Here is a 14910-nt window from a genome sequence, read left to right as displayed (position 1 = left end):
AAAAAAGTTTACAGTTTGACAAAAACACAAGGTTGTGTTTTATTGCGAGTGTACACAAATATAAGTAAACACTTTGCAGTTTGAATGATGTCCTGTAGTATGAACTAAATGACAGAGTGTGTTTTCACTGTTCGATCGCGCCCACGCCTCTCTCTCACACACACACCCACACACACACACAATCACAACCACATACACACATCCACACACACCCACACCCACACCCACACACACACCCACGCAACATATTTCAGCATTGCAATCTTGACATCGCACTCGCAGCCTGTTCATTATAGCCACAGAGCTATGGCGGGACAGATTAGGTGACCGTTAAGAACCCGCGTATCTAACAGTAGTTCCGCATTACATTCATTAATTTGCACGTGAGTGTTATTTATTTTTATACCGTGTCAATTCATGCACCAACCGTGACGCCCGTACCGTTTCGGTTCAATACGAATACATGTACCGTTTCACCCCTAGTCTGTGCAGCGCCAGTTCCAAGTCGAACAAGCCTGTTAGCGCTCTCTGCTTGCCTGCTGCGTCACGTGGTTAGGTTGCGGTGCGTTCAAAAACAGATATTTATTAAACAGAATACAAGTTATTTAGAGTCATTTAACTCAAGTCCGAGTCAAGTCTCAAGTCATGAATATAAAGTCAAAGTCAAGTCAAGTCTTTTATAAATATTTGTCAAGCAAGTCTCAAGTCCTAAAATTTGCGACTTAAAGGAGAACTCCGGTCAATTTTAACTTTGAGCTAATTTTTTTGTACATTTGGAGTGCTGTCAGTACAGAGAACAACGACAAAAATCGGTGTTGCCTACACCGAGTTTTCCTCTTTTTAAAATTTGCACCCTGTTGACTTCAATGGGGCAAGTTTTAAACCTGCTTTTAGCCTCTTAACATCCTTCATGTGTCATTACAAGTGCACAGGTCATGTGAGTGATTCCTTCTGAGTGAACGCGAGTGAATCTGACTGCAGTAGATGTGAAAGATATGAATAAAAATGATGTTTATTCAGCCAGCGCACATACCTGTATTTACATCCTGTTTTCGGTCGAAGTCCACAGTAGTCGATTGTCGAGTTCACGCGCGTGATCATTGGTACTAAACCTATGCGCGTGAACTCGACAATCGACTTTTTTATCGAAGTTTAAAACTTGCCCCATTGAAGTCAACAGGGTGCAAATTTTAAAAAGAGGATAACTCGGTGTAGGCAACACCGATTTTTGTCGTTGTTCTCTGTACTGACAGCACTCCAAATGTACAAAAAAATGAGCTCAATGTTAAAATTGACCGGAGTTCTCCTTTAAGTCCGACTCGAGTCAAGTCACGTGACTCGAGTCCCCCACCTCTGAGAATCTGTAATAATGCTCAATAAAACAATAGACTGATCTGGTTTTGTCTCTTACCTGTGCTGGAGGTCGGGGAGCCCAGTCCACTTCCCGGACCAACACTGTCAGTGTCACTCAGTGTGGACGGCCAGGACTTATGAGCTTGATGATGGTCTCTACCTGCAATGACAAATCACAACACATATGTCCACATAATCACTCTATTCGTTTTAAAATTACAATTCACATCAAATACCATGAATATTGTGACTGCAATGATAAAAACAGCCTGAAGGGGCGATCACACCGACAGCAATCTCTTCTGTAACACTGATAAGAAGGTATATGAGAAGATATGGGTGACACTATATTTTAAGGTGTCATTGTTACAGTGTAATTATATATTTAAGTACTGAGTAATATTAAGCAACTACATGTACTTACTATTGGGTTAGGATTAGGGTTTGGTTTAGGGTTAGTTGCATGTAATTATGCATAATTTACTGTTATGACTATGGTGAGTGCATGTAACAAATGTAACAAGTAATAAAATAAAGTGTTACCATGATTTGTTGTGTATACGGCCCCTAAAAACTGATTTCGGATCATTTATTGTATGTAAAACTGACCTTGACCTCGTCTTTGTTTAACCACGGCCCCTTCTCCAAATCCCGCCTCCTCTGGGGTGGGCGGAGCCTCAGAGCTGTTGTTCCGGGTTCGAACATGCCTGATTGGGATAAAAATTATTGCATCATTTCCTTATTGTAACACATTCTTAATAACATACAGATTGTTACGGCAACATTTCAAGCATTCGTGCTCAATGCACAATTGATCTGGAAGTAATATTAACTGGGGCTGCATCTGCATGATTTGAGGAAAATATCATATTGCAATTTTTCAGATAAAAATGGACTGAAATTCACAATTTTGCCCAAAATTTTGTGATTACATATAAATATATGACTATAAAATAATAAAAGTAACACTTTACAATAAGGTTTCATTTGTTTACATTAGTTAACATGAACTAACAATGAACAATACTTCTACAGCACTGATTAATAAATGTTAATCTCAGCATTTGCTAATACATATTTAAGATCCAAAAGTTGCATGTTAACATTAATGAACTGTGAACTAACATGTTAATAAACTAACATTAACAAAGGTTAATAAATGCTGTAAAAATATATTGTTCATGTTAGTTAATGTAGTTAACTAATGTTAACAAATGAGACCTTATTGTAAAGTGTTACCAATAATAATAATTACTAAATAAAAATATGAAAAATAAGAAATATTACTATTTTAATATTTCACAGTAAAGTAAATAAATTGTGCATTAAAAAAAACAACAACTTTATTTTACAGTACAACTGTAAATTTACAATACTTATATTTATGACTGTCTTAATTTCATTTTCAATTGTCAACTATGAAACCAAAGGTTGTATTTTGTTAACATTAGTTAATGCACTGTTAATGAACATGAACAAACAGCAAACAACTGTATTTTTATTAACTAACAATAACAAAGATGATAAATACAGTAACAAATGTATTTCTCATTGTTAGTTGATGTTATTAACACATTAACTAATGTTAACAAATGAGACCTTATTGTAAAGTGTTACCAATTAAATTGCAGCCTTTGTGAGTTGATAATCGTACAAAGCCACATCACAATTTCAGGCTTTATTTTGATTAATCATGCAGCCCTAACTTTAACTGTCAATTAATAATGCAACGCAGTGAGGTCATGTGACAACTGTGAGAAACATGCACGTTGCCTACTTTACCATAAAATGATTACAGTACGCCAACATCCCATTCTGAACATAATCAATGATGTGTTGTAACAGGGATTGATCTTACTGGTGGCTGGACGCAGAGTACGGCTCAAACTGGTACTGTATGGGCAGGTCTGTGCGGAGCTGCAGGTTCTTGACGTACGAAGCGTACTGCTGACCCGGATCATACAGCTTACAGCTCTCACAGAGCGTCTGGAAATGCACCGGCAGCGCTGCCGTCTGAACATGCATCGTCTGATAGTACGAGATGGTGCACTGCACAGAGAGGAAGAGGACGCATTAAACACAAAAGCTGAGAGAAAAAAACACGAAATCGTTCTGACCATTTGAATCAAGCTTTAAAACGAAAACCATGAGCACCTTTACACACACCAGTGTCCTAAAAAGTAGGCAGGATTAGGATCTTTGTGTCCCAAATAGGGCTGGGTACCGAGTTCGATACTTTTTAGGTACCGACCGAATTGCCTCGATACTATCGAGTATCGAAAAATGACTTGTTTTTCGGTACCAGATTTCGATACCTAAGGGGTTAACTCGTCAACGTCAGTGCTCAAACAAATACATATGAAATGCACAATGACACGCCTAAATTCGCTCACGCACATACACGCAAACTCTACACACACGAGACGCGCGGAACTCTCCGCACATACTCTTATGAGACGCGCGCGCGCACACAAACTGTCCACGCACATTCTCATGAGACGCGAGCCTATGGACGCGAGCACACACACACAAACTCGCGCACATACTCAATGACACGCAAGCACACACACTCACAATACCCTAAAGATGTGGAAAAGTCGATCAAAAGTGTGGCTACATTTCTCCAGGCTCGATGCCAACAGCGCGCGATGCAGTATTTGCGGGAAAATAATGGCTGCAAAGACGGTACCGCGACAGATATGATGAAGCCCTTGACAGTGCACGGAGTAAACATAAGAGCAGAAAGTTGCTGCGTCTTCGACTGGTAAATGAAGAGATACCTTGTTGATCACTCTGACTGTGTTTATATTACAATAATGACCTACTGAATGTACACTGCCGTTCAAAAACGTGTTGGTCAGAATTTTTTTTCAGTAAGCATGCATTAAAGTGATCAAAAATGACCTTCCAAAAACTGTTTTCATATTTCAGCTTTGACAACACAGGAATAAATTACATTTTGAAATATATTCAAATAAGATTTTAAATTGTAATACTATTCCACAATATTACAAGTTTTACTGTATTTTTGATGAAATAAATTCAGCTTTGGTGAGCATGAGCTCTTTATAAAAAAAATATTTTGTACCTTATGTATATGTATAAGGAATATTTTGTTCCTTTGTGCTTTTTTTGTTCCTTTGTGCACTGACTAAGGAGCATGAGTCAAACTGAAAAAATAAAACCAAAGTTTTTCTGAGGTAATGTGTTATGTAATCTTGTTAAAATGGATTTCATAAAATTGGTATCGAAAAAAGTATCGATCAGGAACCGGTATCGAAATCAAGGTATCGGTATCGGTATTGGTATCGAAATTTTTTGAACGATACCCAGCCCTAGTCCCAAATACAGTATATTTAAAATGTTATACGACCAGATGGAGTACTACTTTTCTGTTAGATTTTCATAGTATGCATTAGTGTTGCACGGTGCACCGATACTTCAAAAGTATCGCGATTCTCGGAAATTAAAAACGTCACGATTCCTAAATTTATTAGTATCGATACTTCTAAGAATGACCGCGTTCCTGATTTGTAAGGCCGGCGACACACTGGATGCGTGGCGTGAGCGTCTCAGCTGCGTGGCGTGTCCGTTTTTATTTCGGCTCCCATGCTAACAACAGGTGGAGCTAGCACACTGCCTGCGTGACACGCACGCCCGAGCCGCGCGGAAAACGCGTGCATGCTAGAAATAGAACCGACGCCTATTTTTCACGCGTCACGCAAACGTGTTGGAAGCGTTTCCAGGCAAAATAGAATAGGAAAAGATGTTTCTATGTCATTTTGACACGAATACATATTAATAAATGACATTGTGATGTTTGAAAGTCTCAGGTTTTGACATAAATGCAGATATATGATCGAAAAATATGATCGATTTTCAAATACTGCACCTCTCAATACAGAACGAAATATTCTGTAGCCTATTTTGCCGTCAACACTGCCGACGTTGTCTTTGCTGCTATATATTTATGTTTAACATGAAGTATAGGCCTTCCACAACTCTCTCCCCATATGTCAAATATATCACCAATGAGGCTTATCATTACCAATATTAAACATTGTTTAATATAATCGCTGTTCATATTTTTATTCAAAGTTCAGAATCAAGATAAAGTTATTATCGGTAACTCTTATGTTTCTTATGATAACTGAGATAATGCTGCTAAATTTATTTATTTTTTTTACCTTGAATGTCATTGCTCTAATTAATTTTTTATATCTTTATATTTCATATTTTGTTCAAATGTTTAATATACCTGCTGTTCATATGTTCATTTATTAGTGTGTATTATGATTAGAATGTGGTCCCGGTTTTAAAATAAAGCACAGCAATGATATTTGAGAGAGTTTCTCCCTTTTCAGGAAAAGTATCGAAATCGCAATTCTCGACTTGGTATCGGTATCGAAACAATAATATTGGTATCGTGACAACACTAGTTAAGTATGCATCTATGCATGCATTTTAGGCTAATATTACTCACAATCCCTTGTAACCCCTTTAAAACCCCTTAAGTGTCACATCTATTACATATTTAAAACAGTAATATCCTATACTAAACCTAAACTGATCTTGACAAACTATGTATCATTTGAAAGCTTACAATCTCTAGTTTTCATATCTGACTGATTTTCTAAATAAAGTACAGAGGAGCCGTAATTTATCAATTTGCAACAAGAATATTTTCACACTGCTAAGGCGTGCTCAGACCTTTATTTTGCAAAATAATAGCGATGAACGTGAAAATTCATGAGAGAATGGTAGAAACCTCAGTTTGTTTTCATGCCAAGAGTTCAAAAGATAACATCCATTACATTTTTTGTTGTTGAAAAAAACGTCTGAAATTTCTTTCAATATAAAGAAAAAAATAATAGATTCACCATTTGTGACGAGGCAGCGAGATATACCGCACATACGTGTTCTTTTATGTGTTTATTAGAGGTTGAATTCATTTCAAAATCTGCCAAACTTCCCATACTACTTCTGAATAGGATGTCTACTTCATGAAGTGTATGAAAATTGAGGAAATTGTGGAGTCACGCCTCCACACTTAAATGGCTAAAATGCTTGTCAAATTCATTTTTATGTTAACAAACACGAATGTAAACACAATGGGCACTATATCGTGTCACCAAAACGTATCGCGGTCATGTCCATATATTGTGCGACAAGTCAATGTAGTAATTATCGCGACAGGTCAACCTCCCGATAGTGAAAAAGATCGTCGTGGAACGTGGACAACCGAAGTATACTTTGGGTGTAAGTCTGTGATAGCACTGGCATACTGTTTTTGGAAACAATTTCACTCATATTAAAACAATGGGAATTAAGTTTTTTTTGCATTACGATAAAATGTACTTGTCATGAAAATCTCTCACCGCTCGCAGGATCTGGTCGGTCTGTCTGATGAGCTCCTGGATCTGTTTGAGCACGTTCACCTTCATGTCCTCCAGCTCCTGCTGTTGAGTCGTGGCGTCCGCGATACAGGTGCGATACGTCGCCTCGGCCTCCTCCGCCTGTGGACACACACACACACACACACACACACAGACTTGACATAGTACTTCCTCTAGCTTGCTTGTCTTAAACAGGGTATATAATGAAAACTAATTAGTCAACTTGATTGTTTTGTAAATCAGGCACAAATGCTACAATTGAGAAATTGAGTCCTTGTAAAATAATTTTTGGGTGAATATTATGAAAATTCAAAAGTAAAACAAGTGAGCAATGATATTCTGCTTAAAGAACATTCATTGCATTGCGACATTTTCATGATAATAACATTCTAAACTCTCATTACTGTAATGCTCAGTGTTTCCCACAGATTAGAAAGCAATTTGTGGTGTGTGTGTGTGTGTGTGTGTGTATGTGGTGGGGAGGGGAGGGGGGGTTGGATGTGGTTCAAAATAATTCCTTCGTTAATAATTCGATACACAGAACTTTATTATATTAAATATTAATCAAAAATGCTTCACACCTTCACAAAATCCACACATTTAACACCCTAAAAATGACATAACAGCTTATATAGTGTTTTGACCTCGGCAACCCAACTGCGTTTTACCGCAAACTTGCGACTAACGTTAGTTAACTTACTAAAGAAGGCGCAATCGCTTATGTTTGCTAAGGGTCGGGACTCCAACATTAACACACTGACAACATTGTATTCAGAATATAAAATATTTTTTGATCTCGTTGATCTTGGATGATCTCGTTTTCATGGCAACAGACGCGGTGTGCACGGAGGGGAGGGGCTGTGTGTGTGTGTGTGTGTGAGAGAGAGAGAGAGACGGAGGGAGAGCAGGGAAAGGAAATGCAGCTGAACGAATACTCTGCGTCTTTTAAATAGCGTAAAAATAAATAAAAAATTAATAACGAAAGCAATATGTGGCAGCCGGTGTTGATTCTGTGGCGCACCGCCATGAATTCGTCTATGTGTGGGAAACACTGATGCTTACTGAAAAAGTTTTTATAGTTCTCATTAGTTCTGGTGGTTTTTCTAATGGTGATTCTAATCATTTTTAGATTTTAGATTCATTTTTTTCATTTTAAATAAATAAGTTAAAACATAAATTAAAGGCAATCCACTATACAACAACAAAATGATGTCACTTTGTTTACACAAAAAAAAAATGAAGCTTTTTGCATCATAAAAAAATAATAATGTGTAAATCCTACGATCCTAAAATAGACTCGTCTATTGGCTTCATTTGATTTCGTGCAAGAAAATGTTACAAGATTGCAGAGAAAATGTTGGTTTCCTGCAAGTGACTGCAAAAGCACAATCACACTGCCCTAAAACAAAATGTGTGACATTAGCTCATGTTTCCTGTTTGAGCTCGCTGACCTTGTTGCGTGCTTCCTCTTCTAGTCGTCTCTTCTTGTCCAAAGCTTTAGTGGTTCCACTTTGTTCCTCTTCAACCTTATTGGCTACCGTCCGAGCTCTCTCGTACTCCTCACAGCGGCCCATGTACAGATGACGTGCCTTGCGGAGGTTACTATCGGCATCGGCCTAATCAACACAAATATACTCATAATGAACCTGTGTATTTTTGTGTCAGCAGGGTTTAGTTGAGGTATATAGTTAGTTCAAGGTGGACTGAGTCTATACCAGTTTCCTCTTGGCTCTCTGCCACTGCTCTTTAATGTCTCTGCGCTTCTTCTCATGTTCCTGTCTGCGCTGTGTCATGGGCTGAACGAGAGAGAGAGAGAAAGGGTTTCTATTCTTTGTTTTTAGACCTACTTCGGTAAATCTCCCAAAACCCGCCAAGAACATATTTACATCACGCAAAACTCAAAAGAAACTAATTAGAAATGAGAAATTAAAATGTAATTTGGGAAATAACGCACACCAAAAAATTCCTAATGATCCAAAAATTAGCCTTTAATTTTCAGATAATATATTATAAATGTAAATACAATATTTACTGTATTATAAAATATTTAAAAACAGATTTATAATTATTTTTCAAAATGTAAAACATTTTGATTTAGGACTGAAATGTGACCCAGACAATCCTCCGCTTCACCACTTGTGCAAAAATACTTTCGGTCTGTCCTCTCGCTGTAGTGTGTGTTGCCGGGGCAGGTGTGATACCTGTAGAAATGAGTGTGTGTAAACGTTGTTTGTGGCCTGCTGTAAACCACAGCTCTGCTCTGAGTCCTGCTCGAGAGCCAGAGAGAAGATAGACAACAGCGGCATGTGTTCCTGAGAGAGAGAGAGAGAGAGAGAGAGAGACTGAGAAACCTCCTTTACTCTATATACAGTGAGCATATGACATAACAAAAACAGATTCGATATTAATTACAGAATAAATGATAATTCTGTATTTAACGGGATTGAAACACTGATTTTTCATTATATGTTGAACGCAGGACTTGTTTTTTTTTTTTTCAGGATATTCATGCTGTCTTTTTTTTTAATCAAACAAAAGTCATCACTAAATAAGGCTGACAAGGTCCAAAAATGACTAAAACACTATTAAATTATCATAAACAACTTAAAAATTGTCGATATGACCTGTACGATATATCCAATGTTCTTGGATTATACTGTTAGAAGTTGTACAGATCACTTTTAAAGGGGTCATGAGATGGAAAATCAAAAGGTCCTTGACATTTACAAATATATAGTATAAGAAGTTACTCTAAAATAAATACATACAGCTACCGTACCTCAAAGCTAACTCCCCACTTTAAGATATCATTTTTTGTTTTCCACCCTTCAGAAAAGGGCAGGATTTAGGTAGAGTTGTGAAGTCATGGTTTTCCTCTACACGCTTCGTAAACATGCGTGTCTATCCATCAGTTACTAGAGCGATAAAGCTGTGAGATGTTGAGAAAGACTGTCCTCTGCACCTCCAAAAACTGGACATGCTCTTCCAAAAGAACAAGTATTAGAAATGCATGGCTGAAGTTTATAATCTATCTACGTGAATAAATGACAAAGTTTCTGATTGTTGGTGTCATTTCACATCAGGCTGCTTTCTTGATTATTTATGAAAGCCAATTCTGTCAAGACAGCATTTTGAGACTGCAATCCACGCCTTTGTAGCTACTCGGCTGGATTACTGTAATGCACTGTGTATGTGGGGGTTAGTGGGTCCTCCATCACCCGTCTCCAGATGGTACAGAATGCAGCTGCACGTCTTTTAACTGGCACACGTAAACGTGAGCCCCTATTTTAGCCTCACTTCTATGGCTGCCTATTCAATTTAGGATCCATTTTAAAATTCTGTTATTTGCTTTTAAATCCCTGAATGGTCTTGCCTCTCTGAGCTTCTACATTCTTATACAGCCGTCCGCTCTCTCAGGTCAGATGATGAGCTGCTCCTGAGTGTGCCTAAAACTAAGCGGAAGCTCCGAGGGGACCGTGCCTTTGCTGTTAAGCAAGCCTCTTCTCGGTCTGTTCTTAAAACCCATTTTTTCTCTGTGGCCTTTACCTAGTGAGATGTCGACTTTATTTACTTTATTTAATTTCTTATTTTGATTGCTTTTATTGCGTGGCTATTATTTGTACTCATGTTTATGTCGGTTAATTTTATTGTTGTATTTTATATGTAATTTTGCATCATTTTCCTGTACAGCACTTTGGTCAACTTTGGTTGGTTTAAAGTGCTTAACAAATAAAGTTGGATTGGATTATGCTTTCTAAATATTTTGCGTTGAAATCTACGACACCGCCAAGAATTTTGTCCTTGGAGACGACGCCGGTAAATACATTTATTTATAATCTCTAAGTGTGCTTGTAATAAAAGTGAAGTCAGTGTTTAACGCTATTAAGAGACCAAGTGTGTCATTGAGTGCTGCAAATCTTGAGTTGAACATTAATATAATGCGTTAAGAAAGGCTAGTCAAGTTGAATATATGATGGTGTAGTTTATGCAATACGTATAAACAGTGTGTATACGTATATATAGTGATTACGTGGATATTGTGCGATTATGTTTTGCAAATAATGGCATTGGGCATTTATTTGCGCTTCTGGAAGATGTAACCTCTTGAAACAGTGAATGAAAAATGTTAATTTTACTAATTTTACGCTTTTTTTGTAGCAAAAAACGTTGCTAATGTCATAAGCTAACCTCCAGAAACACAACATAAAGATCTGAGAATGCATTGACCTCTTAAACATATTTTTATGAAAGTTGTATGATGTCTTGTCAAGATTCTTTTACATTGTTCAGTGTTTGGGTAATCTTTTAAGTTTGTACAGCATAAGCATCACTGGTGTCATTTCAACCTGCAGAAACACAGCCAAACAAACTCAAGGGAAGCTGAACTGATGTACCTGTATGATGTTTTGTTTGCAGGACTGGTAGAGTCTCTGAAGACCTTTAGAAAACTCGTTCTCTGCGACAGAAACACAGAGAAAAGGAGTTATGAAAAACATAATATTACTCAAAAGTTCAACTGGATTTATGTTTTAATATGCATTCACAACCCCATTTCCAGAATAGTTGGGACATTTTGTAAAATGCAATAAAATCAAGAATCTGTGATTTGTTAACCTTTATTTCACTGACTAATGAACAAAGAAAATATTTCCAATGTTTTTACTGACAAACTTAATTTTATTTAGTAAATATAAACAAGTTTTGATTTTGAGGGCTGCTACACACTCCCAAAAAGGCGTGTTTCCCACTGTGTCACTTGGAAAACTTTTCTTTGTATGTTTGTCAGTTTTTAAAAAAGGTTCAAGAGAATTAACAAATCCCAGATTGTAGATTTTACTGCATTTTACAAAACGTCCCAACTTTTCTGGAAACGGGGTTGTATAATCAGAGGTCTGTCTAGATGGGCTGTTCAAGTTATCATTAAAAGAAAGATTAAATAAAATGTAATGCTTATAGACAGTAAAAGCACATGCATTTCCAAAATCACCACAGGTCAATAACATGAGCAGTGTGGCATTACCGAGAGCGATCCTCTTGTCTACGTAGCTGATGATGTCCTTCATGTACTTGGCAATATACTTGGCATAAGTCAGAGCCGAGTCCACGCCACCTTCACTGCGCTGCAGGAGGATATCAACCTCCTGTGGACTCACTGCTGACACACACGCTCAACATCAGACATCCATATACGAACCAATAACACTTCAGTTTTAAATGAAAAATAGCTGTGTTCAGAATGGAATACGAGAGAGACGCATATTGAGCAGTGTGTACTGTGTACTGCCTATTATATTTTAAAGAGGCCATATTATGCCCTTTTAGAACGCAACTACTAGAACAGGTTTTCCTGCTTGAATGTTGATTATTTTCCTCATATTCTCCATTGTTGCGGCTCCTCTCTTCCCAGTCTGTCAGTAACGCTCCGTTTAGTTCCTGTCTCTATGAAGCCCCTCCTTCTGAAAAGCACACTGTGCTCTGATTGGTCGGCTGGAGCAGTGTGTTGTGATTGGTCGAGCGCTTCGAGTGCGTTTGGGAAATGTCCCGCCCCTTACCATAACCGCCAGTTTAACACACTACTAACTAACTCAACCAGGCCCCGCCCCTTTATTCTGCGTATGAATTATTATAATGAGGAATACTGTGACGTGTTCGTTCCCGGAAGAAACTCAAGACTACAATGGAGGCGTTTCAGGAGTTCAGGAACACTGACACTGATATAGAGAAGAACTCAGCAACATTACACACTAAACAAAGATGGACGTGGAAAAAAACATAACAGGTCCAGATATTCAGATGTCACAATTCATATTTCAAACACTACATTGTTGTCAAATGACCTCATGTTGCATGTGAGTAATATCCAGTTATCATCGTAGAAATAAATAGTTATTTTGCAAATGTAATATTACATTTTTACAGTCTTATCAAATAATAAGTCAAGAAGGAGATAAAATTTCTCAGCTCTCAATTAAAAATCCAATCACACTAGAAACTGAAGGTCAAGTCGTGTGCAATGCATTGTGGGATCTGTACAGCACATTCAAGCAGATATCATACAGGTATTCTATGCATACAGAACATTTGCATAAGGTGCACACTAGGCATACTATGCACTTTTAAAAACAGAAGTTGATATGCCATTCTGTTCATTAAAGACAATAAAAGCGTGATTGACTCACTGCAGTCGTGGTGGTTGTACTTTCCTCCTCCTTCAGGACCCTGCCCTGATGACACCCTGTACAGGTCCTCCATAGACTGCACACATTCACAGGACAAACACAGCAACTTAGCACATTTTAAAGGTGCAGTGTGTACATTTTAGCGGCATCTAGTGGTGAGGTTGCGAATTGCACCCAACAGAAGTTACGGTGGCCGACAGGAAGTGATGTCGTCGTCTGAGACCACAGAGAGTTTGTTTCTTTACAAAGATAAATTAAGAAATTATGTTTACTTTATTATTCATTAAAACGATATGTTATTGTGAATATTATTGTTACTTGTTCATCATTGTGTCAGTGTTTTATTCGCTGACTTTAGCTCGCTTCTTTGCGCGAAGAACAACATAGTGACGAAACGCATTTGTCCGTTTAGGGCCACCATAGAAACATGTCGATGTAAGGAGACCCGAGACCTGCTTATTATCAGTTTATAAAAACATAACGGTTCATTATGTAAGGTCTTTATACACCACTGAAAACATAGTTATGTATATGATATTACATTTCTGTCTACAGATCCTCCTGAATATTACACACTGCACCTTTAAGGCTGAGGTCAGCATCAGATACATGTGGTGAGACGGTAGATGTCTTGTCACTTCCTTTCTGAGGGTTTTTGGGTAGATTTGGCTCTTCCGTTGCAGTGTTACTGCACCTTTTAGAGACTGATAGTCCTTCAGAGGAGGCGGTGATCAAACACGCTCTGCTAATATGCTCTCGCCATCATATGCAACACCGTAAATCATATTCATTCTAGTGAATCAGTTCATTTGTAATGATTCACTTGAACACGGATTCACAAACTTTTATGCCTGGTTCAGATTACATGATTTTAGCCTGATTTTGGCACGATCCGTTTGACGTGGGGTGTCGTGGGGATTCGTAAACGACAACGGGCGTCGGGACGCAAGATTCGATCGTTTCATCTCGTATGGTGTGTCGTAGTGGGCGACAACTGATGTCACGTCTACAATCACCATAAAAAAATTTGTTTCGGTCCTCCATGACGGGTTCCGTCAAGAGTGAGTGAGTGTGTGTGTGTGTGTGTGTGTGTGTGTGTGTGCAAGTGAGTGAGTGAGTGAGCGAGAGTGAGTGTGTGTGCAAGTGAGTGAGCGAGAGTGAGTGTGTGTACGTGAGTGAGTGAGCGAGAGTGAGTGTGTGCACGAGTGAGTGTGTGTGCACAAGTGAGTGAGCGAGAGTGAGTGTGTGTGTGTGTGCGTGTGTGTGTGCGCGAGAGTGAGTGTGTGAGTCAGTGTGTGCGCGAGAGTGAGTGTGTGCGTGAGTGAGCGAGAGTGTGTGTGTGCACGAGTGAGTGAGTGAGTGAGAGAGTGTGTGCGTGAGTGAGTGAGCGAGAGTGAGTGTGTGTGTGTGCGAGTGAGTGAGCGAGAGTGAGTGTGTGTGCGCAAGTGAGTGAGTGAGAGAGTGTGCGCGTGAGTGAGTGAGCGAGAGTGAGTGTGTGTGTGTGCGAGTGAGTGAGCGAGAGTGAGTGAGTGTGTGTGTGAGTGAGTGAGTGAGCGAGAGTGAGTGTGTGTGTGTGCGAGTGAGTGAGCGAGAGTGAGTGTGTGTGTGCGTGAGTGAGTGAGTGAGCGAGAGTGAGTGTGTGTGTGTGCGAGTGAGTGAGCGAGAGTGAGTGTGTGTGTGCGTGAGTGAGTGAGTGAGCGAGAGTGAGTGTGTGTGTGTGCGAGTGAGTGAGCGAGAGTGAGTGTGTGTGTGCGTGAGTGAGTGAGTGAGCGAGAGTGAGTGTGTGTGTGTGCGAGTGAGTGAGCGAGAGTGAGTGTGTGTGTGCGTGAGTGAGTGAGTGAGCGAGGGTGAGTGTGCGTGAGTGAGTGAGCGAGAGTGAGTGTGTGTGTGTGCGAGTGAGTGAGCGAGAGTGAGTGTGTGTGTGTGTGTGCGAGTGAGTGAGCGAGAGTGAGTGTGTGTGTGTGCGAGTGAGTGAGCGAGAG

The 14910-nt window shown here is 39.0% G+C and overlaps 1 protein-coding gene across 4 annotated transcripts in view; it reads right to left on the bottom strand.

Moving 5' to 3' along the window:
* The window catches only part of arhgap45a (Rho GTPase activating protein 45a), a 53046-nt gene that overhangs the window by 16492 nt on the left and 21644 nt on the right, over positions 1-14910 (bottom strand). For 2 of the 4 annotated variants that reach the window (XM_084411890.1, XM_084411892.1), the window contains exons 6-15: positions 12929-13004; positions 11770-11904; positions 11144-11205; positions 8951-9061; positions 8465-8545; positions 8201-8365; positions 6732-6869; positions 3212-3402; positions 1963-2060; positions 1412-1513 (exon numbers count right to left, since the gene is read on the bottom strand). In XM_084411890.1, coding sequence (XP_084268016.1) covers positions 1412-1513; positions 1963-2060; positions 3212-3402; positions 6732-6869; positions 8201-8365; positions 8465-8545; positions 8951-9061; positions 11144-11205; positions 11770-11904; positions 12929-13004 — 1159 coding nt within the window. The remainder of the gene's footprint in view (positions 1-1411; positions 1514-1962; positions 2061-3211; positions 3403-6731; positions 6870-8200; positions 8366-8464; positions 8546-8950; positions 9062-11143; positions 11206-11769; positions 11905-12928; positions 13005-14910) is intronic. The other 2 variants (XM_084411891.1, XM_084411893.1) reach the window with 1 other exon arrangement.

This window comes from Rutilus rutilus (assembly GCF_951802725.1).
Source record: "Rutilus rutilus genome assembly, chromosome: 6".
Lineage (NCBI taxonomy): Eukaryota > Metazoa > Chordata > Actinopteri > Cypriniformes > Leuciscidae > Rutilus > Rutilus rutilus.
Note: the sequence above shows the minus strand (reverse complement) of the source record. Positions and strands in the feature narration are given on the sequence as shown.